At 42.5% G+C, this 25,368-nt stretch overlaps 1 protein-coding gene across 3 annotated transcripts in view; it reads left to right on the forward strand.

Moving 5' to 3' along the window:
• HTR7 (5-hydroxytryptamine receptor 7) overlaps positions 1-18,625 on the forward strand; it is a 79,639-nt gene extending 61,014 nt beyond the window's left edge. Inside the window, exons 2-3 of one of the 3 annotated variants that reach the window (XM_070431890.1) lie at positions 2,365-3,128; positions 18,539-18,625. In XM_070431890.1, the coding sequence (XP_070287991.1) occupies positions 2,365-3,127 (763 nt within the window). In that variant the 3' untranslated portion in view covers position 3,128; positions 18,539-18,625. Of the gene's footprint in view, positions 1-2,364; positions 3,129-11,215; positions 12,784-18,538 lie in introns of those variants that run through there. The other 2 variants (XM_070431889.1, XM_070431888.1) reach the window with 2 other exon arrangements.
• The last annotated feature ends 6,743 nt before the right edge of the window (positions 18,626-25,368 follow it).

A 25,368-nucleotide genomic window follows, 5' to 3' on the forward strand; every position in this document is an offset into this window, starting at 1 on the left:
TATAACTTAATTTCTTGTTGTGCTTAATCCTACTTCCTCTTTCCAAAATGCGCCTAACTTCCCACCATCCCAACCCCCTAGGTAAGTAGGTGAAAGATGGTCTGGTCGGATAATGCCATCTTGTGGCTACCTGGGGAACTGTATGAATTAATCTCTTCCTGGTGAACCTCCAGTCTGGATTGGTATCCTGGAAGCCAGATTCAGGCTTGGGAACAAGCAGTTTTTGCCTGAAGCAACAGGCAAAGAGAGAAGATAATATAAGTCTACATCCTGACAAAGGCTGCCTTGTGGAAGCTGGGAAATAAGGAAGGAGCCAGAAAGGCTATATCCCCAGGAGTTGATAGACAGCAAGGACCAGGTCCAAAGAGAGATGCCCGTAAAGGAGTTCCATCTGGAGAGAGCGAGCTTCAGAATCAAAGCAAAGAAAGGGAAACTTTTCTTTTTCTTCTCCCTTACTGGACTGTCTGCATTCAGTCTTTGGGCAGAGATCAGCTTAATCGTGGATTTCCAGTCATTTCTAACACTTTTCTTCAGGGGTTTCCTCATTTACTCTTTTTTTAAAAAAAAAAATGTTTTCTTAAAAATTTCCCCATTGTTTAAAACTCAGGTAATATCAGATAATTCCACAGAAGGCACAGTCTACTTCACATCTTCCTTCTCTTGCTCTCTCTTTCCCCTTCCCCTTTTCCCCTCTCCCTGCTACCTCCTTTCCCTTTCTCCCTTTCTTTTCAGCTCTTATTTTTGAACTCCAGGAAAACCTCTCCCATTCCCATCATCCTATTTGAGAGCCAAAACATAATCTTAATTACCACTGATAAACCTAGGGATAATGCCTGTGGGTCAGCTTTACCAAGGAAAAGGGGAGGCAGAGGTTGTGAAATGAAGAACGGATGCTACTAACACCTGGATCCTTGGAAGGGATGAGGCGTTCCTTCCACATCACCACCAGGCTCAGGCCTCCCCTTCAACCCTCCATGGTTTCCCCACGTGCTATGGGCCTGCTTTCAAGATTTTATTCACTGCTGTATCCCCGACCTTTAAAATAGCACCCGGCATATAGAAGGAGCTCTATGAATATTTATTGAAGGAATGGATAAGCCAGTCTGTTTCATTTCTTTTTACTATATATTTCAATTTTGCCCTGTAAGTGTTGCCATCATGCTCATTTTCTTTCTGAGAGGATGATTTTTGACTTTTGTAGGAGAGTTTAAACTTACGTAACATGTGAGGATATTTCTAGCACAAATATAATTGTTTTTAAAATTTCAGCCTACCAACTGGCAGACATTCTGAAAATAACCTGTTGGAAAGTTGGGGGACTCTATCTTTTATATACATAAATGAAGTGAAAAAGAAAACCAGCAAAATGACCAGCTTTCACCCATCTTGACTTCTTAAGTGCTCTTTGCATCTTTCCCAAAATAGAAGCCAAGACTGTTAAATACAGCGGAGAAAACAAATCCAGAAAGATGAACATGATTAAGCATTTGGCAGATGTCTCACTGTCTATGTTTTCTGTTTGCTGATAAATCCTTGATAACAGAGACAGAGAAATATATTTATTCTCTGTGTAGAATTAAGCCCAGAAAACAAAAATGTTGGATTTACCTAATATTTTTCAGAATTGTATTCTTTCTCATGAGCCTTCTCAAGAGAGGAGAGATGGGGCAGGCTGTTTTTGTTTTATAGATTGTTCCTCTGACATTACTCTTATGTGAGAATTTTCTGGGGGTAGAAGAGTGATCACTTGCTACTTTGCATCCCAAAACCTTAGGATTGTATAAAGATCTCACACATCTCTGTAATCTTAAAGAATTTCTTTCGCTACAGTGCAAAGGAGCAGTTAAAATGAGTTAAAAGCTAGCCTGAAATAAGACAGCCGAGCAGTGGGTGTAAAACATCAGAGTGTGGTAGACCTTGCTTAATTCGTGAGGATGTGTCACAACATCCTACATCAGGCTTGACATTTTGTTCCTGGCAGATTTTGTGGGAGTGGTCATGGCGGGGGGGGGGGGGGGGGGGCGGGGTGGATGTTTAATCTTCAGTTCATTGACTACATGGAGGACAAGAAGCTACAAAGTATGAAAGGAGCATGGAGTAGCAATCACAGGCAGAGGGCTCATAGACGGAATCTTGGCAGTGCCTGTTGCTTATCTGTAGCCTGGAATAAAATAGGCAACATCTCTAACATCTCAGAGCCTTAGTTTACCTTTCTGCAAAATGGGAATAATGATGCCTATCTAGAAGGGCTATGGTGAGGAATGGAGCTGCTAGGTCTAAGGCGTAGCATCTAGTTCATGGTAGTTCCTAGTTCAGGAAATGTGGTCACTGTGGTCACACGGTCTCTCTCCACTTCTTCCCTAGGTACCTCGGGATCACGAGGCCACTCACGTACCCTGTGCGGCAGAATGGGAAATGCATGGCCAAGATGATCCTCTCCGTCTGGCTTCTCTCCGCCTCCATCACTTTACCCCCGCTCTTTGGATGGGCGCAGAATGTCAACGACGACAAGGTATGCCTGATCAGCCAGGATTTCGGCTACACGATTTACTCCACCGCAGTGGCGTTTTACATCCCCATGTCGGTCATGCTCTTCATGTACTACCAGATTTACAAGGCCGCCCGCAAGAGCGCCGCCAAACACAAGTTCCCCGGCTTCCCCCGCCACCCGGAGCCCGACAGCATCATCTCCCTGAACGGCATGGTGAAGCTGCAGAAGGAGGTGGAGGAGTGCGCCAACCTTTCGAGACTCCTCAAACACGAGAGGAAAAACATCTCCATCTTTAAGAGGGAGCAGAAAGCAGCCACCACCCTGGGGATCATCGTCGGTGCCTTCACCGTGTGCTGGCTGCCCTTCTTCCTCCTCTCGACCGCCAGGCCCTTCATCTGTGGCACCTCCTGCAGCTGCATCCCGCTGTGGGTGGAGAGGACATTTCTGTGGCTGGGCTATGCAAACTCTCTCATTAACCCTTTTATATATGCCTTCTTCAACCGGGACCTGCGGACCACCTACCGCAGCCTGCTCCAGTGCCAGTACCGGAATATCAACCGCAAGCTCTCGGCTGCGGGCATGCACGAGGCCCTGAAGCTGGCGGAGAGGCCCGACAGAGCCGAGTTTGTGCTGTAAGGTCATTTATCACTATTTTCCTTTGTCTCCCCAGCCCTTTTATGGAGCTTCTTTATATATATACTCGTGGCCTGGCGCATGAAATTCGTGCACATTAAAAGGGAATTAATTAGGGGAAATATTTTAATATTGCTATTTGCCCTTTCTCTATAATAGAAGTGTCAGAGATGAAAGAAAATTAGTAAAATGTATATGAAAATTTTCCTCCTTTCAGAGTCTGGGGTATGCCACGGGACCCAGAATCAAGTCCCTGCCCACCCACATGCACCTCGAAATCGTGCGAGACCCAGACCCGGCCAACCCTACCCCCATTGGGCAAGATCCAGACCCAGCCGGCCCCACCCCCATCAAGCCCCGACGGGCAGGGGGCACAGCTTCAGGTCCCCCGTCAAGCCTCGCAGGGCTGGGCATGCAGCCTCAGGTCCCCTGGCCAGGGGCAGGGGCTGGGCGCATGGCCTGAGGCCCCCCATCACCCCTGCAGGGCGGGGGGCACGGCCTGAGATCCCCCCGGTCAAAACCCACAGGGCTGGGGGCGTGGCCACAGGTCCCCCAACCCGGTGCAGGGGCAGGGGCATGGCCTGAGGTCCCCGGACCCGGAGCCAGGGTGGCGGGTGCAGCCTGAGGTCCTGGCCCAGCGCCAGGGCAGGGGGCACAGCCTGAGGTCCCCCATCAAGCCCCATCGGGTGGGGGGCACAGCCTGAGGCCCCCCATCAAGCCCCATCAAGTGGGGGGCACAGCCTGAGGCCCCCCATCAAGCCCCACTTGGTGGGGGGTGCAGCCTCAGGTCCCCCTCCCCGGCCCAGTGCCACGCAGCCACAGGTCCCTGCTGATTGCTCATTACGGCTTGTTACGGGAACCCCGCCTCTGCTGTGGACGCAGCCATCTTGTGATGGCGTGATGGAGTGAGGGTCAATGTGCATATTACCTCTTTATTACATAGGATATTTGATAGTAGTACAGATATCTACCATTTCCCCCACCCCCACCCCTATTTACCCCACCCAGATCTTTACTACCCTATTGCCCGTGTCCATGAGCTAAGCATGTAAGTATATAAATTCTTTGGTTTATCTCTTCTCGTCTCCTCAACCCCACATCGAGGTATGTCAGTCTGTTCCATGCCTCCATGCTCCGGGTCTTATTTTGTTGGTCAATTCATTTTGTTCATTAGATTACACAAATAACTGAGGTAATGTGATACTTGTCTTTCTCAGTTTGGCTTATTTCACTTTAGCATAATATTTTCCAGACCCATCCATGCTGGGGCTTCTTGAAGTGTATCTCAGAAAGCTTTCTGAATCAGTAGCTAGCTTATTTTCTAAGCTAAGTAGATCAGATTTGAATTCAGAATTCCATAAATTCCAGTCCTCTACCAACAGAATTCTGAAGGTCGAAGATAGGTACTTAGTTGGTTTGGAAGACGAGACTGATTTCCTGATGAACTGCAATTGATATGCTTGATGACAAGGACGGTGCTGTTTCTCTTCCTGTCTCCATTAATACCATCCAAATCATGTCCTTACATCTTCAGAAATTATAACATTATCATTTTCATTGCTCTTACTCTTACATCCAGAACAATTTTTTTGATGACCTCATCATTTACTGATGAATAAAGGAAGCAGGTTCACACAGGCTAAAAGCTAGTTTTTAGGAAGTGTGGCCGGTCATAAGAATTGAGAACTGATAGAGGGTGGTTGAGTTTGTCTAGAGCAGCAGTCACCAACTTTTCGGACCTCATGGACCACCTGTTGGCGACCGCTGGTCTAGGCGGGGCATTAGTGACTTTGCAGGAAGCAATTGCATAGGGAGTTGGGATCTGAAAAGGATTGCAAAGGGCCAATGATGCTAAGCAAATGGACCTTTCCCGTGTAACCCACATGTTAATTAATTTGTCACTGTAAAGAAGGTATGAGACACTATTGTAATTAGAGTTGTCAACAGGTCAAATGAAGATTTTGCTTTAAAGTAGAGGTAGAGGAGACATCTTCATGTTTGAGAGTTGAGGGGAAAGACACTGGAATGAGGAGATGGAAGGTGTTGGTGACAGAGATCCTGCGAGAGGAGGACGTGTTGTTCTTCACGAAACTTGGCAAGAAGGAACAGACCAGAGAACTGTGGGCCACTGGAGCTAAGAGGGACCTTCCCAGTCATCTTGTCCATGCTCTTCATGTGACAGAACAGGTGACTGATGTCTCACAGTGAGCCTGTGGCACCACTAGGTGTAACCCACATCGCCTGAATCTTACTTCTATCTGCTTTTCATGTATTAGACTCTTGTGTGTGTAATGAAGGTGGCTATCTCGGGGGAGCAGCCCTGCTCAAGGTGCCCTCATGGTTTACAATAGGAACCAGAGACTCCAAACCTAGGATGCTTCCCCAGACGACTGAAAACTTCTATCTAGGAAATCATCCTATTATCTTTCTTCACTAGAATGCAGCAGACAGAAAATCCCCTAATCGAGATGAGGGAAACCAGACATCATAATTTCTTGTCCTGGGCACTCAAAGTTATAAGCCTATAAACATGCTAATTTCTTGAACCTGGATGTAGCTTCACAGGTATTTATTTTCCCATCTATTACATATACTCCTTTGTACATGTGAAATTGTTCATAATAAAAAAGTTAAACACATTTTTTTTAAAGAATACAATATTGAGTTCTAGAATATGACCAACCTATATCCCCAGGGATCTCTCCAGGACTCTAAGATTCTTATTGAATTGACCACTAGTGTCTGCTCACCAGATTCAAAATTCCTTCAGGGAAGGAGCTATGTCATAGTCAGATGTAGTATAGTACCTGATACATAATACATAATCAATAAAAGTAATGATGGCTAACAATTATTGAACACCTGTCACATGCTATCCACCATTCTACCTGTAAAGTAGGTTCTTCTAGCATCCCCAGTTTTCAGAAGAATAACTGAGGCTCAGGGACACAAAGGAACTTACCAAAGGCCACATATCCCCTAACTGGTAGATATGGGATGAATCACCCCATTGCACAGGCTATTAGCTGTTATGCAACACTTTTTGTCAAATGATTTCAGTCTGCAGTCAGTGAAGAGCTGTTGAGTATTTTTGAGCTGGGGATTGTAGCCATCAGCTCTCTAAGAAGACCATTGGGAAAACCTGTTCATAAAAGTAAGCTAAATTGGGAAGATACTTTCTTAACAGAGTCTTTGTAGTTTCTCAGATGGAGAAAGTAAGGATATAATGGAGTCTTAGGGCTTGGCCTAGGACTCTGTGGTTGGCAAACTGCGGCTCTCGAGCCACATGCGGCTCTTTGGCCCCTTGAGTGTGGCTCTTCCTAAGCCTTAGGAGTACCCTAATTAAGTTAATAACAATATACCTACCTATATAGTTTAAGTTTAAAAAATTTGGCTCTCAAAAGAAATTTTAATCGTTGTACTGTTGGTATTTGGCTCTGTTGACTAATGAGTTTGCCGACCACTGGACTAGGTGATGTTAAGGTGGGAAACTGGTGAGGACTGGGCAGAGTTTATGACATAATAGCTTTGGATTGGTGGGTGTAGCTAAGCAAGGGCCTTGAAGCCAGTATTAATGAGCAAACTATTAGTCTTGATAAGTATAGATTAATCAGAAGCCTTATCTTTTGGAAGAAGCTCCTTTCTGGGACAAGTAGCTGGATATTTTGCCTCCCCCCAGGGTTGTTTAGTGCAGGAACAGGAAAGCCTGTTGATTTCAGTTCTCAGGAGTAACATGCAGAGACCTGTGTTTGAGGAAAGTCTCTGGCAGCAGTGCGAAAGGCTGGTGGCAGAGGGTCCAGTTAAGTAACCAGTGTAGAAACTAGGAAAAAGCAAAGGCGGTCCTAAACTAGAAAACACCATTGTGTTTGTATGCCTCCCACACAGCCAAAGAACCTGGGAATAGCAATGATTTTAGCTAATGATTCCCACATAACTCAGCCCACAAAATGCTAATTTTTCAAATGTCACACAATAGGTTTTCCAGTTTAAAATAACAGTTTCCCACATTTAATGAAGACTCACTCTCAGGCACGATGCTGAGACTCTGTGAATTATATCACTTAATCCTTAAAATGATATAAGAGATTGGTTTTCTTCATCTCTGTTCTGCAGATGACAAAACAATGTCGATTTCTCTCTTACCGATGCTTCTGTGTCTCTCTTCCTCTTCCTTCTTCTTTATCTAAAATAAAGAAAAGCATTTTTTTAAAGAAGTATATTAAAAATTTCATAGCAGGCAGCTTTTTAATCTGTCCCACTGTAAGCATGCTCTTTTTTAAATTCTTGTTTATAATTGTGCCATGCACTGAGGAGGACATGGGAAATCCATGCTGTCTTTCCTGTCTTAGTACATATGTTTCTATTGGACAGTCTGTACATAAACACACACACACACGTTTTTGTAATAAGAACAAAGGAAAGATGGAGACAGGAAAAGCTACAGGATTCAAAGGAGGGGATAATAACTCAGAGTTGACCCAACCCTTATCAGGGAAGACTTCCTGAAGGCTACGGGCTGGAGTATGTCTGTGAAGGTGGTCAAAGCATTTATAACTCAAGGAGAGTAGAAATGGCTTTCCAGGTGAAGGGGACATTTCGTGTAGAGTGGGACTTTATGCAAAGGATGGTCTGGCTGAAGGTAAGTATTAGTGTGGGGAAAGATTTGGAGATCACAGTGAAAAGCTAGAATAAAATTAAATTCTGAGGTGTCTTCCATTCCAGGCCCAAGAACTTTGGATTTTATTGTAGACAAGTGGTTCTCAACCAGGGGTAATTTTGCTCCCAGGGGACATTTGAAAATTTCTGGAGACATTTTTGATTATTATACCTAGATAAGGGGAATACCTACTGATATCTATCTGGTGGGAAGATGCCAAGGATGCTGCTAACCATCCTGTAATACGCAGGCAGGCCCCCTACAAACACTTTCTCAGCCCCAAATGTCTGCAGTGCTGAAGTTGAGAAACCCTAGTGTGGACGGTAGTCATCCATTGACGGGATCTCTGCAAGCAGGAGACCGGAATCATCAAAGCAGTGAAGACTGACTCAGTGACACCATATGGGATGAATCGGAAGGTAGAGACTGACAGTAAAGTGTCTTTTCAATGGCTTGTTTTCTCTAGAAATATCCAAGGGCCTACCATGTACAAGGCCTGGTGCCAGGCATGGCAGGCAATGGAAAGATGAATATGTGACAGTTCTTGCCTCTAGAATCTCATGGTTCAGTGAGTGGATGTGGTCTGGTGGTAGATTAAAAGACTAGTGACCAGAATACCCCACCCAATCCATACTCTGCACCGTTGCATTCACGTAAACACCGGGCAGATAACCCCAAACAACTAGTAACTAACTCTACTTGAGTCTCTGGAAGGATGAAATGGTGTCCAATCCATAGCTCACAGCAAACGTTGTTAGAACTCTTTGTTTCCCTACCCATCTCATTAGCGCTCACACTTCTTGGGCCAGCCTAGAGACTCAGGGCTCCTCCTGCTGGTCTCTGCAGCCTTTTCTCCCTCTCTGGCTGATTGGGTTCTAAGTCTCTTTTACTTTTCCCCCTAATTCCTCCTCCTTGGCTCTATTTTTCCTCCTACATAATAGTTTTCTTTTCCTGTGTAAACAATCTATTAGCCTATGTGTTGTTACTTTCAAATATTTACCCATTCTTCCACATTTTCTCTGTCAGCATAAGAAGAGGCTCAGGAGTCCAGCAGGCATTTGTGAATCTTCCTTGGGGTAGGGAGGGAAAAGAGGGAAAAGGCATGAACACTTCACTGGTAACTTTAATTCGCTATTCTATCATCTTTGTGCCCTTTTCACAAGTATTCAAATACTGGTACAATAGAACGAAATGTGATATAAGGAGATATTTTTTCTCTCGCTTTAATTTGTTGACTTTATGGATTTTTTCGAATCACTGTAAATAACACCTTTTGATGGCTTTCGTTCTTTGACACTGTTATTGTGAGTGATACTGAAAAGCAGTTTCTAAAGTCCTTCCATAGAAAAGAATTTCACGAGATTGTTTTGAAGTAGCTCTTCCTTTCCGTCTCCTTTCTTCTGCTTGGTGATGTATTGTCTTTCCAAAGAGACTCTCTCCTCCGGGTCAGTGGCCGTGGCTGGTCATAGTGGAGTGACCCTGGGATCCTGCAGTGAGTTCATGGCGCTGCTCCAGGGTTTGTGCTCAAGCTTTGGAGCTCAGGGCGATCCCACCAGTGATTAGAAATGGAAAACGCAGTGGGGCCCAGTGGAAACTGGGAAGAAGCACCAAGGCCCCTGACACCCTGGATAACTGTCATGGGGCGTTGTTTTAAAGACAAAACAAACCAAAAAGTTTGCTATTTCCTGGGTATTCCCCCCCACCCCCACCCCCACCCCACCATAGTAGTGTTTTCCTCACCATTACCTAGCTGGAATTCAGCACTTTATTTTTATGAAATCCTCAGTTAGTAGTAATAATAGCTTGTTTGCGTCATGCCTTGCAGTTGCCTACATTTTAACTTGGCAAAACTCTTTAAAGTAGGAAAGGTAGGCAATTGGCCTCTCTCGGTTTCTCTAAAACGACTTTCTAATAGCTAGTAAATACCCATAGCACAAAGTAAAATCAGGCTGTGGGTACAGAAGAAAAATAAGCCTTGTGTGTGTGTGGGGGGGGGGGGGATATCTTAGACGAAAATGCCCATGGTGGGAATTATGAAGGAGGTGATCATCCGGGTGGGTTTTGAATAGAGAGTAAGATTTTAACAAGAAGGGATGGCAGGGGTAGTGGTGGGTTGGGGCTGTTGGAAGCAGAGGGGAGAGTATGTACTGAGGTGCACAGATGTGGATGGGACGTGTCTTCAGTGGTGCCTGGAAGCTGGGTGGATTGGGGTCAGCATGGAGGGCCAGGTGGGCAGGATGGGAGGGTAGATGAAGGTTTTTGGTAGGAGTGAGACCAGGACTGTAGTGCAAACGGGTTCACAGTGGGAGAAGGAGGTCTTTGTCAGGAAGGCCCACACAGGAGGGTGGTGTTGAGACTAGAAAGAGGCCAAGGATGTGTGGACATTTGGAAGTTGACTAGCAGGTGGGTGGGAGGGACAGGAGATTCTGAGGTGGTCCTGTGGCTTGAGGCCTGAAGGGACAGTCCTGAGCTGCTGAGAGCTGCAGAGGAAGCGCAGTCTCCCCTCCTGAGAAGAGGCAGCGCCCCGGCTGGGCTGGGAGTACCTGTGGAGGACCAGCAGGGACACGGCCTGTGCCCAGTGCCTGCTCCAAGGTACTCCGGAGCCCGGAGCCAGGGTCTGAGCTGAAGTGTGGCCTCAGTCTTCTCCTCAGGTGCCGTTGTGTGAAGTGAGGGGCAAAGCGAGGAATGGTGTCTTGTGGAGAAACTGATCCTGTCCCTGGGAAAACCCATTTGGAGTCCTGGGAGCCAAGTGAGGGGGACACTTTCAGTGGGACGGGGAGGCAGAGGCTGGGAGCACACTGCCGGCCCTGGAACCTCATAGACCTGGCTCTCAAGTACAAGGATATAGCTTGGTAAAGTGAGTCCTATGAAGGTGCAGATGGAGGGGGGTGTGGATCTAGAGGGAAGGTGGCACTACACCAAGGAGGAGGCATTTCCTTGGCCATGGACTTTTCCTTGTCCATGACTCATGCCACTTCTGTGAATCTGGGAGGAAGACAATGAGGGAGGCGAGGTGGGGTTCCTTGGTCCCTGCACGCATGGCTTACTATACCGCACCCTGCTATAGTGAGTACTTCTCATCAGTAGTCATCATTATTCCTTTCAAGATGGGCAAGTGCAGTCATATTTTGCAAGAATTTTTGCGAGTAGAGCCATTTTTGGCTACGGCTGTATTATAAAAGTGAATTTCTAAATGGGTTATCTGGGGCTGATTTGCAACTATATTAAGGCCCTGGCAACTTATAATAGTTAGGAAATTTATTAAAAGAGCTGCAGCACGTTTTCCCTTTAAAGATGCTCATCACCCCTCAGAAGCCACAAATGCTTCCAATTACTGGAATGCTGTAAAAATTAAATCCACCCACCGCAAAGGGAAAACATTTACGGTTCTGCTAAGTCATTTTCTTGTCTTCTCTCTCTCTCTTCCCTTATAGACAAAAGTCTGACTGCTGTAGAAAAAAAAGCCATGATTCATGATCAAAAGCAAAATCATGGAGACGAACAAAACAAGGCAAGACAGAGGTGGAAACAGAACGAAAGCATGTGCTGAGACTCTGAAACGCTGCTTCCGGGTTTTCTTGGGCTGGTTCAAACGTGACAAGCAGGGTGATCTGGTGTACACGCGTATCATGAGGGAGCTGGTGACCTCTCCTTGTTTGTTCCCTGTGGATCAGTGCTACTGTGTGCAAATGAAAATAGTTCTCAGTTTAAGACAGGCAGACCAGCTCGGCAGTAAGCTCCTGAACTGAGCTGAGCTCCAGAAAGGAAACAGTTTCTGGTGCTTTACGAATGTCCAAGTCCATGCAAGTCCGAGCCTAGGCATTGCGGTGGGTATTCAGGAATCCGTTCACGAGAGAGTTAATTTTGTTGTAGGACAGATGGGTGTTTTTCCAAGCTAACTGCAGTAAGCATAGTGTTGACTATGTTGCATGTCCCGTGTTAGAAAACAGAATCCCGTCATCAGCTCATACAAATGATTTCCCAGAGCAGTGTCTGTTCTAAGCTTCTGTCAAACCGTTTGGCTTTTCCGCAGGGTCCCTGTGACTTGCCCACGGCGCACTTTCTTTGTTAACTGGCTTACTGTTACGGTATAACTCAGGAACAGATCTCAGGATGGAGAGCGTCAGAAAACCCGAATAAAGCTTTTTCTTGTGCTCACACTTCCTCCGAGGGGTCCTGAGAGGTGAGGGGACTCCTTCCATGAGGACTTGTTACCTATCTGCACTGGATGTTAACATGGGTGTTGGCACTGAACCTGAACTTTGGACTCTCCTTACACGCTGGTGCCATGGGCCCAAGGCTGGCCCATAGCTGTGCTTTTTGGGCAGAAGTGAGGGAATAATGGGGTTTCCGTGAAAGGTTGTGATGCATCTGGAAATGGAGCATCAATATGTTAATTCTCGTTGAGCTGCCTTGTGTTAAAACTGGATTGTGTGAGTCAGGGGTCACCTGGGACACTCACTATTGGTAAACGCTCCGATTTGTTTTGTGTTCTCTGTATCTTAAATCGAATGTGTGCCTGGCCGATTCTGTTCTCCTCCCTACAGTGGTAAGCATTATGGGCAGACAGCAGAACAGAAAAGGTCCCTTTGTGGGGAGCATGTTTTTGTAATGGAACTGTAATATTAGGAGCGAAGGAGATAGGAAGACAGTAGATCAGAGGAGTCCCTCGAAGGAGAAGAAATAAATATAGACCTTCATTTGGTAAAAGAGAACTGCAAGAGAATATTATTTTCCTACCATAAATGTAGCTGTTTCCTCCCAGAATAATGTGGAATTCCAGCGTGGATTATGGATTTCTTCCAACTCTCATTGACATTGCTTCTTGCCAGACACAGGGAAGGGCCTGCCTTTCCTGAAAGGGGAGGTGGGGCCTGTCCTTTCAGACCAAGCTGTACAAATTCCTGAGCCGCACATTTGCTCAAGTGACTGTATATACTTATATTCATAATTTAAATGATTAATTCCGGTCAGGTAAATGTTAAATTTGAAAATGTTTTATTACGTTACATCAAATAAAGTTTATTTGTAGCTGTAATAAAGCCACTTAAGTAATGATTTTTAATTGAAGGTCTGATGTCATAAATGTTGCTCTGTGTCAAACACCAGAAGGGCAAGCTTCCTATGTTTGCTAAATCCTCACAGGTAATTAAGTCAGTTCTGCGGTTAATTGCATTTCACTGTGAGGATTCATCCATTTGGTAAGTTGTGTGTTTTTTTTTTTAAGTGATTGTTCATTTCTAGATTTGATTAATGAACGTTTATTGGGCTTTTGCTACCTTCAGCACTGTGGACAGGGAGGGCACAGAGATGCGTGAAGCAGATAGGAGTCAGGCATTTCTCAGGTTGTCACATGTTGTATAGTAAGTTCCATAGCAGGTTGCAGAGAGTGACATGTTTTTGCTGCCCATGAGACAGCATGCTGGTTAATTGGATTGATTTAGGTTTTCAAGTGTGTTTGCTTCATGTGTTTAATTAGTTATTAAGCAGGGCTCTTTATCCCGCCTGACTTGAACACCTGATGATTGAACTCTCTGCTTCATTCTGGTGACAGGGGCTGGCACTGTCCACTCTGCTTTCTGTGGGTGGCAGCCAAATGAAAGGTAGAAACAGAGAATGAGAAAAATGTCAAACAGTTTATACTATTTCACACATGCCCTAGGTTTTGCCAAAGGCACTGCTTTTGCTTTCACTAAGTATTGGGAAGAATCACTGAAATAAACATGTTACATATATGTTATGACTGTTCAGCAAGCATGACTGTTATGACTAATGTCTGTCTGACTCTCGGGTGTCAGCTGTCATCTTCTGGAAAGACCAAGTATTGGGAAACCACACTTGGGAAGTAGAGGACCTGTAAGAGAGAACTTCATGACAGTTGCCTTACTCTCTAGTTTTATTTTGTAAATATTAAACAGGAAGCACTCACAGAGTTCCTAGGTTTCCTGAAACTCTCGTAATCCTTAAAGCATTTACCATGGTGTCATGTGCTTGAGATGCTTGTATATGGTTTTGATGATTATATTTTCATGCAGTTTTATTAGCTTCATTGTTTGCAGGCATGAGATCAACAATAAGAATAGAAAATTCAGGCAGCTTTTCAAATCGTTTATGCTAATATAATAATTGTCTGAATTGCCATCTGTAGATGGTGGGGACTTTCCTGTCAGCATTTTGATTGTCAAGTGAGTTCACAATTTAATGGATATAAATGTTTACAAGTCCTGCATTTTAAACATGCCACGCCCCTTCCCATCTCAGGACCTTCATACATGCTTTCCCTTCCTATTCTCAGTTATTTCTTTAATGTTTGTCTTCATCACTGTTTCGTAATTCTTCAGGGGCAGGGACCATGTCTGTGCTCCTCACCAATATGCCCAGCACCTAGCACCATGCTTGGAACATATACACTGAGTGGCCAGATTATTATGACCACCTGACTTTTGTAGGCAAATTAGCTATAATTTCGTGCTGAAGTTGCTAGAGGGCCAGACCATTATAAATAGGGAAGCAGGTTGTTTACCACGACAGTAGAAGTGATTTTTTTCTGAAGATATGGGTAAACAATGTGATTTAACAGCCTTTGAACGTGGGAGATATATATATATATATATATATATATATATACACACACACACACACACACACACACACACACACAGTATAGTAGGCATATAATAACTATGATTAATAGGAAGGGAGGAAGGAAAAAAAGGAGGGAAGGAAGGAAGGACAAGGAAGGAGGAACGTCCGAGTTGACCTGACACCCTTTTTAAAATTTCCAGTGAGGAACTTGAGACTGGAGTGATCAGGTGACATGCGCAGTGAGTGGGAGAGAGGAGCTAGGATTAAGCTCTCCTGTGTGCACCTAGGGCAGGCCTTCCCCTCCACGGTGCTGCTGCTTTTGCACGAGTTTCTCATATCAAGAGAGCAACCCTTTCGTAATTTTCTGCACCAGTGGAGCAGAGCCATGTATGTGTTATGACCCATATGTTGAAACTTGTTTATCTACAGCTAGCCAGATGGTCCCTAGCAGCACACGCAGAAGCCACTTGGAAACGTTCAGAGGGTCAGCGCGTTTTGAAAGCCCTGGGAGTGATGCGGATTGTGATGTCATCCCTTACTTACAGCAAGCGCTATAAGTCAAGAAAGGGAGACCTTATTAGAGAATATGTGTGAAACATGCAGACCTTGGGCGCCAACGCGGGATCTAGTTCCTGAGACAGAGGCTTCTTTAATTGGATCTTTCTTGAAACTTGCTTGTCTGCACTTTCTCTGGAGAAGGAAAGTAATTTCTAAAGTACTTTGCTTCTCAAGCTCCTGCTGGCTAAATGAAAATCAAAAAAGATCCCTGCTTAGGCAGAGCAAGCAGCAGAGATACGATGTGACCATCAGTAAAAATGTAAAAGCGATATTTACTGTCTCATTGAGGCAGAAAATGAGAGAGGCTGACCACTATCAGAAACAGACTTGCAGGTAAAAGTTATGTTGGGTATTGAGCATTTTTAGAAAAAGCTGAGTTTCAGGAATTAAGACATCTTGTGACAAGTATCACATGCTCTCACTCATATGTACAATCTAATGAACAAAATAAACTGTTGAAGAAAATAGATCCAGAGATACAGAAACATGGAACAGACTGTTGAATCTCAGAGGGAAGGCAGGGGTGGGTGAGTGAGTGAGAAGAGATCAACCAAGGAACTTCTGTGCATATATGAATAACCCATGGACACGGATAATAGGGTGGTGAAGGCCTGGGGTGGGAGGTGGGGACGGCTAGAAGGGGTCATTGGGTGGAAAAAGGGGACATATGCAATATTTTCAACAGTAAAGATTAACAGAAAAAGATATCTTGTAACTATGGCTCCCTGAACAGAGACACATGAAATCTTTTATTCTGTTCAAACTATAGAATTTATGCTCAGACATTATGGAGCAAGAGGAAGATAATGGAACAAGAAATATGTAAGATATTATAAAGAAATGAAAGCCCACTTCATGATTCTTCCTCCAAAAATTTTATTGATTCTCCATTCACTCATTCATTCAAACAGATATCTATTAATATACCAGAGACTGTAAAACACTAGAATCCAGTGTTAAGACAGGAATGCTCTCCATTCTCATGAAGCTAAAAGTCTAGCAAGGAATCTGAATATTGCACAAATGATTATAATAAAATACCATGTGTATTATGCTAAGGCAAGCACAAGGAGGTTAATAAAGAAATGCATACTTCAGTATACTGATATGAACATAAATATTTAAATCTCAGTGGAAGAGAGAGTGATAATCCAAAATAGCACATGGCAAGAAATATCTGGAGTTTAATCTTTGATGTGTGTTATGTAATATTTTGGTGCCAAATTACTTTTCTTAATTACATCTTGATTAGGCTATTATTAAAATGCTCTTTATTCTTCAAGCTCACACAGTCTCACAGTGGGAGAGATGATACAGAGCAACAGTGAGAGGCAGCAGAAAGTCAGCTATAAATATAAAATGTTGTCCTGGATAATTTACAAAGCAAACAATCCACCTGTAAAAAAGTGAGTTAGAACTGTATCCATGGAGAATTACAGAGCTAGAGCATCTCATAGGTGACCTAGTAATACAACCCCCTTTATTTAGCAGGTGAAAAGATGCTAAATTAGAACCACATTTTGTTTGAATTTGTTTATAGGAGAGTGGTAGCGAGCAGCACTTTGCAAACTATCTTTGGCGAAGAATTTTTAAAAATCTGTCCCATAGCTATGTATTTGAAAACTACAATACAAATGAATTACAGGAAAAGTGGAAGATATACAAAATAGAAGCCCAGTTTTTTTCTTATTAGGTTCAAAATTACATTTCAGTAAATGTGGTCAGAACTTGTAGAAAAAGAAGAGAAGCATGATCATTGTCTAGGGAAAGTGCGCTGTTACTTAATTAGGGATAGCCTTGCAGTTCCCCACTGAGAAAGGACTCTGGCATAATCATTACATATGCAGGGCATTGAGTGTGCAAGGCTCGTGCTGTGATGAGCAGGATATGGGGGTGGATAGTAATAGGGAGGATGAGGACTGTAAGGAACAGCTTGTCTCTGAGAACTACCGGTACACATGGAACAGTAATGGTGCTGCGTAATGGTAATGGTTCAGAACAGTAATGGTTCTGAACCCGAAGTCATGGATCAGAGCTTTTAAGCCATTGGGCTTTACGCCATGTTTCTGCTCTTCAATGATCTATAATTAAATGGAGTCCAGACTGCTGACCCGAAGGCACTGAAAGGTACTTAACTTTTAGAATGACTATATTAATTAAATTGTCCTAAGGCAATGAGACTAAGTTTTGACAAAATGTCAGAGTTTGAAGATGAAAGGCTGTGATATTCTATCAAGTAACCACACCACCTTAATCTTAAGCCCTGTGTGCTTTGAATCTCATTCTGACTAGGAATTATCCCAGGAACTTGTTAAATGTGACAATTTCCAGAGATTCTGATTCATTCTGTCCTGGGTGAAGGGCAGTGGAGGGTGAAAAGGGCTTTCCATGAACCTACCTGATGATTCTGGTGCAGCTGACCTGGCTTCCCAAATGTTGAGAATGTTCCCAAACATGCTGACAAAGTGAACTATCCAGCTGATTCTGTGCTATTAGTGTGGAAAGCATAATTCATGTGAAATAATATCTAAAGCATTTGTAGATGGCATAGACTCTTGTCAGAGAAACACACAATGTGCTACTCAGCGCTTAATATTGCTACCGAAAATCCAACCAGTGTGTGGAAGAAAAGAATCTGCAAATCATCTTCTGTAGTTTTCAACTATATTTAAAGACATGTGGACGGTTAGCTTTTAAGTGCAGAGCTGGCTAATTCCTACATTATTGAGTAGCTACTGGCATTAACTAATTAATATTGGTGCTAATACAGGGTTAGCTGAGGATGAATGCACCATTTTTCTGTCCCCATGGTCAAGCAGCTGATCAAATGTTTGTCAACAAAACAAAGAGTAGATCTTCGTGAAATACATGTCGAGTATTAGCCAGATGTTGACCTTGGCCGAGGTTCATGCTTTCACCATTGTATGTGTGAGTATGTATGTTTATGGCAGTGGTTAATACAGCTCACATTAATCGAGTGTTTATTACTCATTAGCCATTCTGATAATCCTCAACAACAACCCTAAAATGTGGTGGTTATCTCCCTTTTGTGGGTAGGGGTACGGAGGCTTACAGAGCTCAAGGGCATTCACTTGTAAGAAGTAAAACGGAGCTCTCCAGCTGGTGTGTACTTGGCCTTGCATCCTCCCTTTCCACTGGTTTCATGGGCCTGGAAATAGGCACCTGAACTCTGAGGGGAATCACTCTGGGTTCTCCAAATACTTCCTCTTACACTGAATACTCCAAAGCAGCTGCTTAAGTTAAATCCTGGATAACGATGAAGAGAGTGAAGGTTCCTGCTTCCTACCCCTATTCTTGGAAAATCCCTTCATTTCCAGGTACCTGGGATCTCATTGCTTTCTCCTGTTCATGCATTACTGTTGCAGCCTGCCTGTGATGGTTAATTTTGTCAGTGTGACTGGATCAGGGGATATTTGATTCAACATTTTTCTGGGTGTGTCTGTGAGGGTGTTCTAGATGAGATTCATATTTGAAACCATAGACTGAGTAAAGCAGATTGCCCTCCCCAATGTGGGTGGGCCTCATCCAACTATTGAGGGTCTGAACAGAACAGAAGGGTGGAGGGAGAATTCACTCTCTGCCTGACAGCACAGATGGGACGTCGATCAATCTTCTCCTGCCTGTGGACTGGGACCATGAGACCTCTGTTCTCAGGCCTTTGCACTGGGACTGAACTACACCCCTGGATTTTCTGGGTCTCAAGCTTGCAGATGGAAGATTGTGGGACTTTTCAGCCTCTGATATCACGTAAGTAATTCTTTATAATATATATACATATATATTCCTTATAAAACATAAACCAATAGAACATTGATTTATGTGTATATAGATCCTACATATAATATATATGATAACCTATGGGTGCTGTTTCTCTGGAGAACGCTGGCTAATAGATTGTCCTAAATGCTATTGCCCTGTAATGTGTACATTTCTATATGTTCTTCTCATTAAAACTTACTTGTTCTATGTTCCGTTCTTCCATCTTTTGCTGTCTCTTGACTGTCATCCAGTTAATCAGATACACTAATCTGTTATTCAGGGGCAATGTCCTCTTCTTGCAAGGTACATAGTTTTATCAGGGCAACAACTTCTTGGATTGATGTCTGAAGCTGAGGGATTGTTGACAGAAATCTCAGACGAGATGACACGTTTGTGGTGGTGACAGAAGTTCAAATCAGACCTTGTGTGACTCCTTCATTGACTAGGATTCCTTGAACCCTACAGCTCTTCAGTTACTTAAAGGTCCCCGAGGGGCCTCTACAGCTGAAAACATGCTGTTGGCCAAATCCATCTACAGATCTCTCTCCTGGCCACATTGGAGCCCATAACTGAGGGAATCCTTAGCTTTTAAAAGCAAACCCGAATGAGGGTAATTCGGGAACAGTTGAGATTTGTCAGGGAGACTTGGCTGTTGGTCCTGACCCTGATGTTTGTGGAGATCTTCCATGAGGCAGCTGTGGCTGCTCTTCCGGCCTGAGAGAGCAGTTCCGGTGGAGAATGTTGGCTGTGATCCTCCATCAACTTCCTCACCAATGGCTCTGTATGGAATGTTAGAAGTGAACATAAAATGAACACCTGGAACTACTTCTGGGTTCATGAATCAAAGATTACTCTTTATACTGCTTATTCTCTTGGCTCTTAGAAATTTAATTTAGCAAGCTTTTAAGTTACCTGCAAAAAATGAAAGATATAGTTAATTAAATCAATTAAGGGAAAATTTGGCTCAATTCCCATTTATCCATTTGGATCGTGCAAAGTACAGATTTTTTTTTTTTAAATGAAAACCATCTCTTAAATATAACATGAATTGTAGGGGGGCATGTAGTTCTATGACAATACTATCTAATGTATACTTATGTAAAATGTTCCATTTCCATTCCACCACAGCAGATATTAAAAAGGACACTATTTAATTTATGATGAGGACAGTTGAGAAAAAGACCTATTTTCTTGAGAAGAAAACATAATCAGAGTTTTCAATGATCTTATTAGACAAGTTTGAACTTCTGAAGGAATAAAGCAGAGCTTTTTACATTTGATATTTCAAAGAAGATAAAAAGAAGGATGTGTAATAAACACCCATTCATCTATTATGTTGTCATATTTATTTTAAGTCTTTATTAAGAAAAGACAATAGTTAATATACAAGTAAGGACCCCCTTTGTACCCTTTATTACAGCTGTGTGACCTTGGGCAAGTTCCCTAATCTCTGTTTCTGTGCATCAGTTACTTCATCTATAAAACTGGGATAATATTATCCAGTATTATGGGGTTGTCGAAAGGATTAAACGAATAACAACGTAAAGAACTGAGAACCCAGCCTGGTGCACTGATGTTCAGTTGATGTTTCCTGTGATTGCTCCTCCTCAATCCCATTCTTCCTCCACAGGCAGGCCCTTCCCTGATATTATAGTTCATTCTTCTAATCAATGTTTGTGTGCCTGTAATACACCATAGTTGTGTCTTTTGAAATCGACCTAACTATACATTTTACAGGTATTGTCATCCTGTGAGTACCATCCTGCTACAACGTGCTTTTTTTTTTCTTCTTCTTAGTGGTAGGTTTTTGAGCTCTTCATATTGAGAGATATAGATCAAGATCATCCATTTTAGCCGAAACCGGTTTGGCTCAGTGGATAGAGCGTCGGCCTGCGGACTGAAAGGTCCCAGGTTCGATTCCGGTCAAGGGCATGTACCTGGGTTGCGGGCACATCCCCAGTAGGGGATGTGCAGGAGGCAGCTGATCGATGTTTCTAAATCTCTATCTCTCTCCCTTCCTCTCTGTGAAAAATCAATAAAATATATTTTAAAAAAAAGATCATCCACTTTAATTCCACTGTAATACAGTGGGGCCTTGACTTACGAGTGTCCCGAGATACGAGCCGTCTCTCGGCTGATTTTTTGCTTTGAGTTGCGAGCTAAAATTTGGGTTACAAGCCAGCTTCAAATACCCCACCACTAGTTGGCGCAGCGAATGTCACAGTGAATGCCACAACATCAGCCCAGCATCACGTGTCTCACTCGTTCACTTTTTGATTTGACATACGAGTAATTTGAGTTACGAGCTCCGTCACGGAACGAATTAAACTCGTAAGTCAAGGCCCCACTGTATTTGGTTAGCTGAATATACTGTGGCTTATTCATTCATTTTCCCTCTCATGGATATTTAGTTGATGGTTAGTCTTTTGTAACCCTGTGTATATTAGTGAGAGTTTCTTCTGGATGGGGCTTCCCAACACTTTTCACTTGGGTCACCCTACCTATTGTCATTGTGCCTCTAAACCAAGGTTGCCCTGAGGGCTGAAGAGGCCAGTGTCTTATGATACAACCACAATCCATTTACCCATGTCATGCAGGCCCATTGGGAAGCTCTGTCCCAGAGTACTGGTCTTCAAATTAGGGTATGCACCTTGCACCAATCCCACCCCTCCACCATACACAGAGATAATCAAGCACACAGACCCCACTTACACATGAACATGTATACCCGTACATTCGTGTTTGTGTATGTACACACATGTGGGCACACATGGACGTTCCCTGTATAGATGGTTGTTAAAGCAATTGATTCCCAGATCCTAAACTTGACCTGCCCACATGCACGTTCCCACCTCCTCATTCACCATTTCCTTATCCCATTTTACAAAAGAAAGGTCTCTTACCTACCACCCAGGATCTTCATATAGTATAGAGCTCCCAAGGGACAATTCAAAATATTCAGGTCCACATAGTATTCTTTCATTGAAGGGCTGGCTATACATTTGCAATAGAGCTTCATGCCTTTCCTTGCACACATTTCTGTTAAAGGCAAAAACTTAGGTGTAATTTAAAATCCAGTTAAAATACAGATGTCCAGTTAAATTTCAGATAATAACAAGTAATTTTCTATTATTTATAATATAAGTATGTCCTCAAGTAATATGTCTCAATATGTGCCAGGGGAACATATATTTAAAAATTATTTGTTGTTTGCTAAAATCCCAATTTAACTGGGCGTCCTCTGTGTGGGAGTGAGTGAGTGTTTGCTAACTTTGGCAAACCTGGTGGAGTTAGAGACAGTTTTGTGATCCATGAAGGCATGTTCTGAATTTAGAGATATTGTAGAGTGGGTGGACGGACACATTTTGTTTAATGATTTCTCATCTTCCTTCTCCTTATTGGCAGAGGGAGACTCCTGTGAGAGTAAATTAAGTCAGAAATATAAAGGGCACAGTGTCCTATTTTATTGGCACAGTGAACTCACGGCAACTCCTTGGTCTTTATCCATCTGTGTTAGACTAAGAATATTCGGGAATTGTAGACAGCATGCTGGGAAACACCTGTCTGTGAGAAAGCACAGCCTGCATTTCTCACTCTGAGCAGGAGAAAGTTTGGAGACTAGGCTTATTCCCCAAGGCTCAGTCTTGGCTCACTGGCATTATTGGCACGATGTAAGGGGGAAGGAGGTAAACAATTTCATGTTTATTTCCTAGAGATCAGCAATATGCCTCTGAGTAAAAGAAACTTATGTTGGAAATATTAGTGTTTTGTATTTTATTGAACATTTATTCAGAGTTGTAGAAGAAACATTTCATTACCATTGTAAAAAGATGACTGGATATTATAAATTCATATATACTCCTCATTTGGACTCAGAGTTCCTGCTCGTGTCATCCATTAATCAATTTTTAGCTTATTTGTTTATTTCCATCATGTATTTATTAGATTTATACAACTTAGGTGTATTTAGTGGTATTTATTATTAAAAAATGCACTTACTCCTTAATATACTGTTGGTAAGCTTCACACTATTTCTGGCCTCATTCTTTTTATTTTGTTGTTAATTTACAAGGCCTGTTTCATTTTAGCAATTAGCAATATTCATATTTGGATACATGAACTAAATGAAAAAACTTTCCCCATTCATTTTATTAAAAGATGCATTTCCAATAAAAATTTTACATTTTTATATTTAATAATTATCAAAATTTGGAATATATTTAGTTTTTGATCAATGGTAATATAGTGGTAATTAATATAATACTAATTAAATATAACAAGACAGTAATATTTAAATTACTATTTAAAATAGTAATGTAATGATAATTTTTAAAATAAAAAATTTCTATAACCCTCAGAATCTTAAAGGCACAAGAAAAATATATTGCAATTTGTTATTACATATACATTTCTATAACAGAATATGATAGGGTGATTAATAAAGGACATTCAAGCATAAAAATATATTAAGATAAACTATAGAAGTGACATGGGATGGAAATACAAGTTTAGAAAAAGGTAAAATTTTCAATGTTATAAAAGAGCTGTTTGTGTATTTTTAAAAATAAGTATTATTGCTTATCTTATGCGACTTTTTAATAGATTTAAAATAATGGCACACGGTTATTGTTTAAATGTCAGTATTTATAACTATTGCAAAATTACATCTTTTGCAGCTAGAGGTCTGGGACCTCATAATTTAAAACTTTATATGTCTATTTAAAAATTTGCAAGTGGCTGCATAATTTTTTAAAAGTATTTGATAGAGCAGATGTGCAAAAAATGTAGATGTCCAACAGCTCTATGGTGTGCCTGAAGAGGGATTGCTGTGGAGGAGGTGTGTATATACTTAACTAGATTCTGCTAGATTCTAAGTGGTTGCCCTATATTACACTCCCACTAATAGTGTATGAGAATTCCCGTACTTTGACATTTTCTCAAACACTTAGTATTGTCAACTTTTACGGTTTGCCAGTTGGAGGTATAAAATGCTCTCACTTTATGGTATTAAATTTGCAGTTCTCTGGTGATTGGTGAGGTTGAACTTTACATGTGTTGTTTAGATTTTTGTATTTCTTTCTCTGCTGATTGCTTTCTCATATCTTTGCTCATTTTTCATTCTTTTTGTTGTTGTTAATCCTTACCCCAGATATTTTTTTTCCATTGATCTGTGGAGAGAGTGGAAGGAAGGGCGGGGAGACACCGAGGGAGCGGGAGGGAGGGAGAGGGATAGATAGATAGATAGATAGATAGATAGATAGATAGATAGATGGATAAACATCCATGTGAGAGAGACACATTGATTGCCTCCTGCACGTGTCCCAACCAGGGCTGGGATTGAATCTGCAACCCAGGTATGTGCCCTTGACCAGGAATCGAACCCACAGCCCTTTGGTGCATTGGTGGACGCTCTAACCACCAATTGAGTGGCACTGGCCAGGTCTCTGCCCATTTTTCAGTTGTTAATGTACATATTTGTAAAGCAGGGAACTAATTTTTGCAGCATGTTGACTCTTGTCGCTTATTTTGCAGAAAACACCTTTAAACTTCCTTTACTCTTCCTATTTCTCCACCTACTCCTTCATTAGCCAAAAATGCTTCTGTCAACAAAGTATTCATTTTCTTGATCTGTTACTAGAGGGTGTCCTCTACAGAAGTTAACTGCTGATTTTCCTTCCCATATAGAGCATCAAACCACGTGGACATGTCTGACTACATGAGGAGAATTACATATTTTACATGGGTAAATGTACAGGTAACTTGATACAAATGAAAAAAAAGAAAAGAAATAAAAGCAACTTGTCACCTTACTAAAAGCCTAGGGTCATGCTGATTGGCTTAATAAGATTTGATTCCTTTAAATATGAAATGGTTTATGAAAAGGGTTCCCTCTTGAGGTCTTTAGTGATTATGTGAAATACAGGCCATTCCTGACTTACGAGCTAATTGGCCAGGGCAGTGAGCATACATTGAGGCATTGAATGTAACTGGTTTATGGAATGGGCTGAACCTAATGGGAGATACAGAAGATGGCCTTAATTTTCCTCCCACCACTCTTTTCAATTCTGATGATCAGATCTCTCTTCCTGGTCCCTGGATACCAGCTGAGCCCCCAACTTTCCAGTCACTTTCAGTGATAAGAAAATTTCCTTTCAGTAATTTGGATTCACTATCAGAAAGTCCAGTCGGATCCAGCTGAAAACTTTAATACTAAAGACAGTTTAAATTTTCTCTCCCCGCCTAGCTCAGTCCTAACCTGAGATCTTCTGTAGGAAAGAGAGTGTGGTCTCTGGTTTCCCTCTTCTCATCCTTTCTCTTTTCTCTCAGATTGGGGAAAGAGGGAGGATCAGAGGGTAAGAACAGGAGACACAAAGCAAAAGAACAAAAGTCTTTGTACTTAGCTGGTGTCCTTTGTGGTTCTCTGATATGGGGGTGTCTGGGTACTGGTTGTTTTGCAGGCCATGTTTTATTTTTGGGGGGGACATATATTCATTCTGATATAGTTCTCTGCTCTTCAGATGACTTCTTAAAACCGGCAGTTCCTGCCCCCAGGGGCCACTCCACAACCTCTTACCGCTGAGATTCCTCTGGTGCTGGCAGGCAATCCTGGGTGAGACTAACCCCTCTCAAGCACAGCTGCTTCTGGGAGGTCTACTTCACCTAA

The sequence above is a fragment of the Myotis yumanensis genome, unplaced genomic scaffold, assembly GCF_028538775.1.
Source record: "Myotis yumanensis isolate MYYU_CA2020_CCGP unplaced genomic scaffold, mMyoYum1.0.hap1 SCAF_13, whole genome shotgun sequence".
In the NCBI taxonomy this organism is placed as follows: Eukaryota; Metazoa; Chordata; class Mammalia; order Chiroptera; family Vespertilionidae; genus Myotis; species Myotis yumanensis.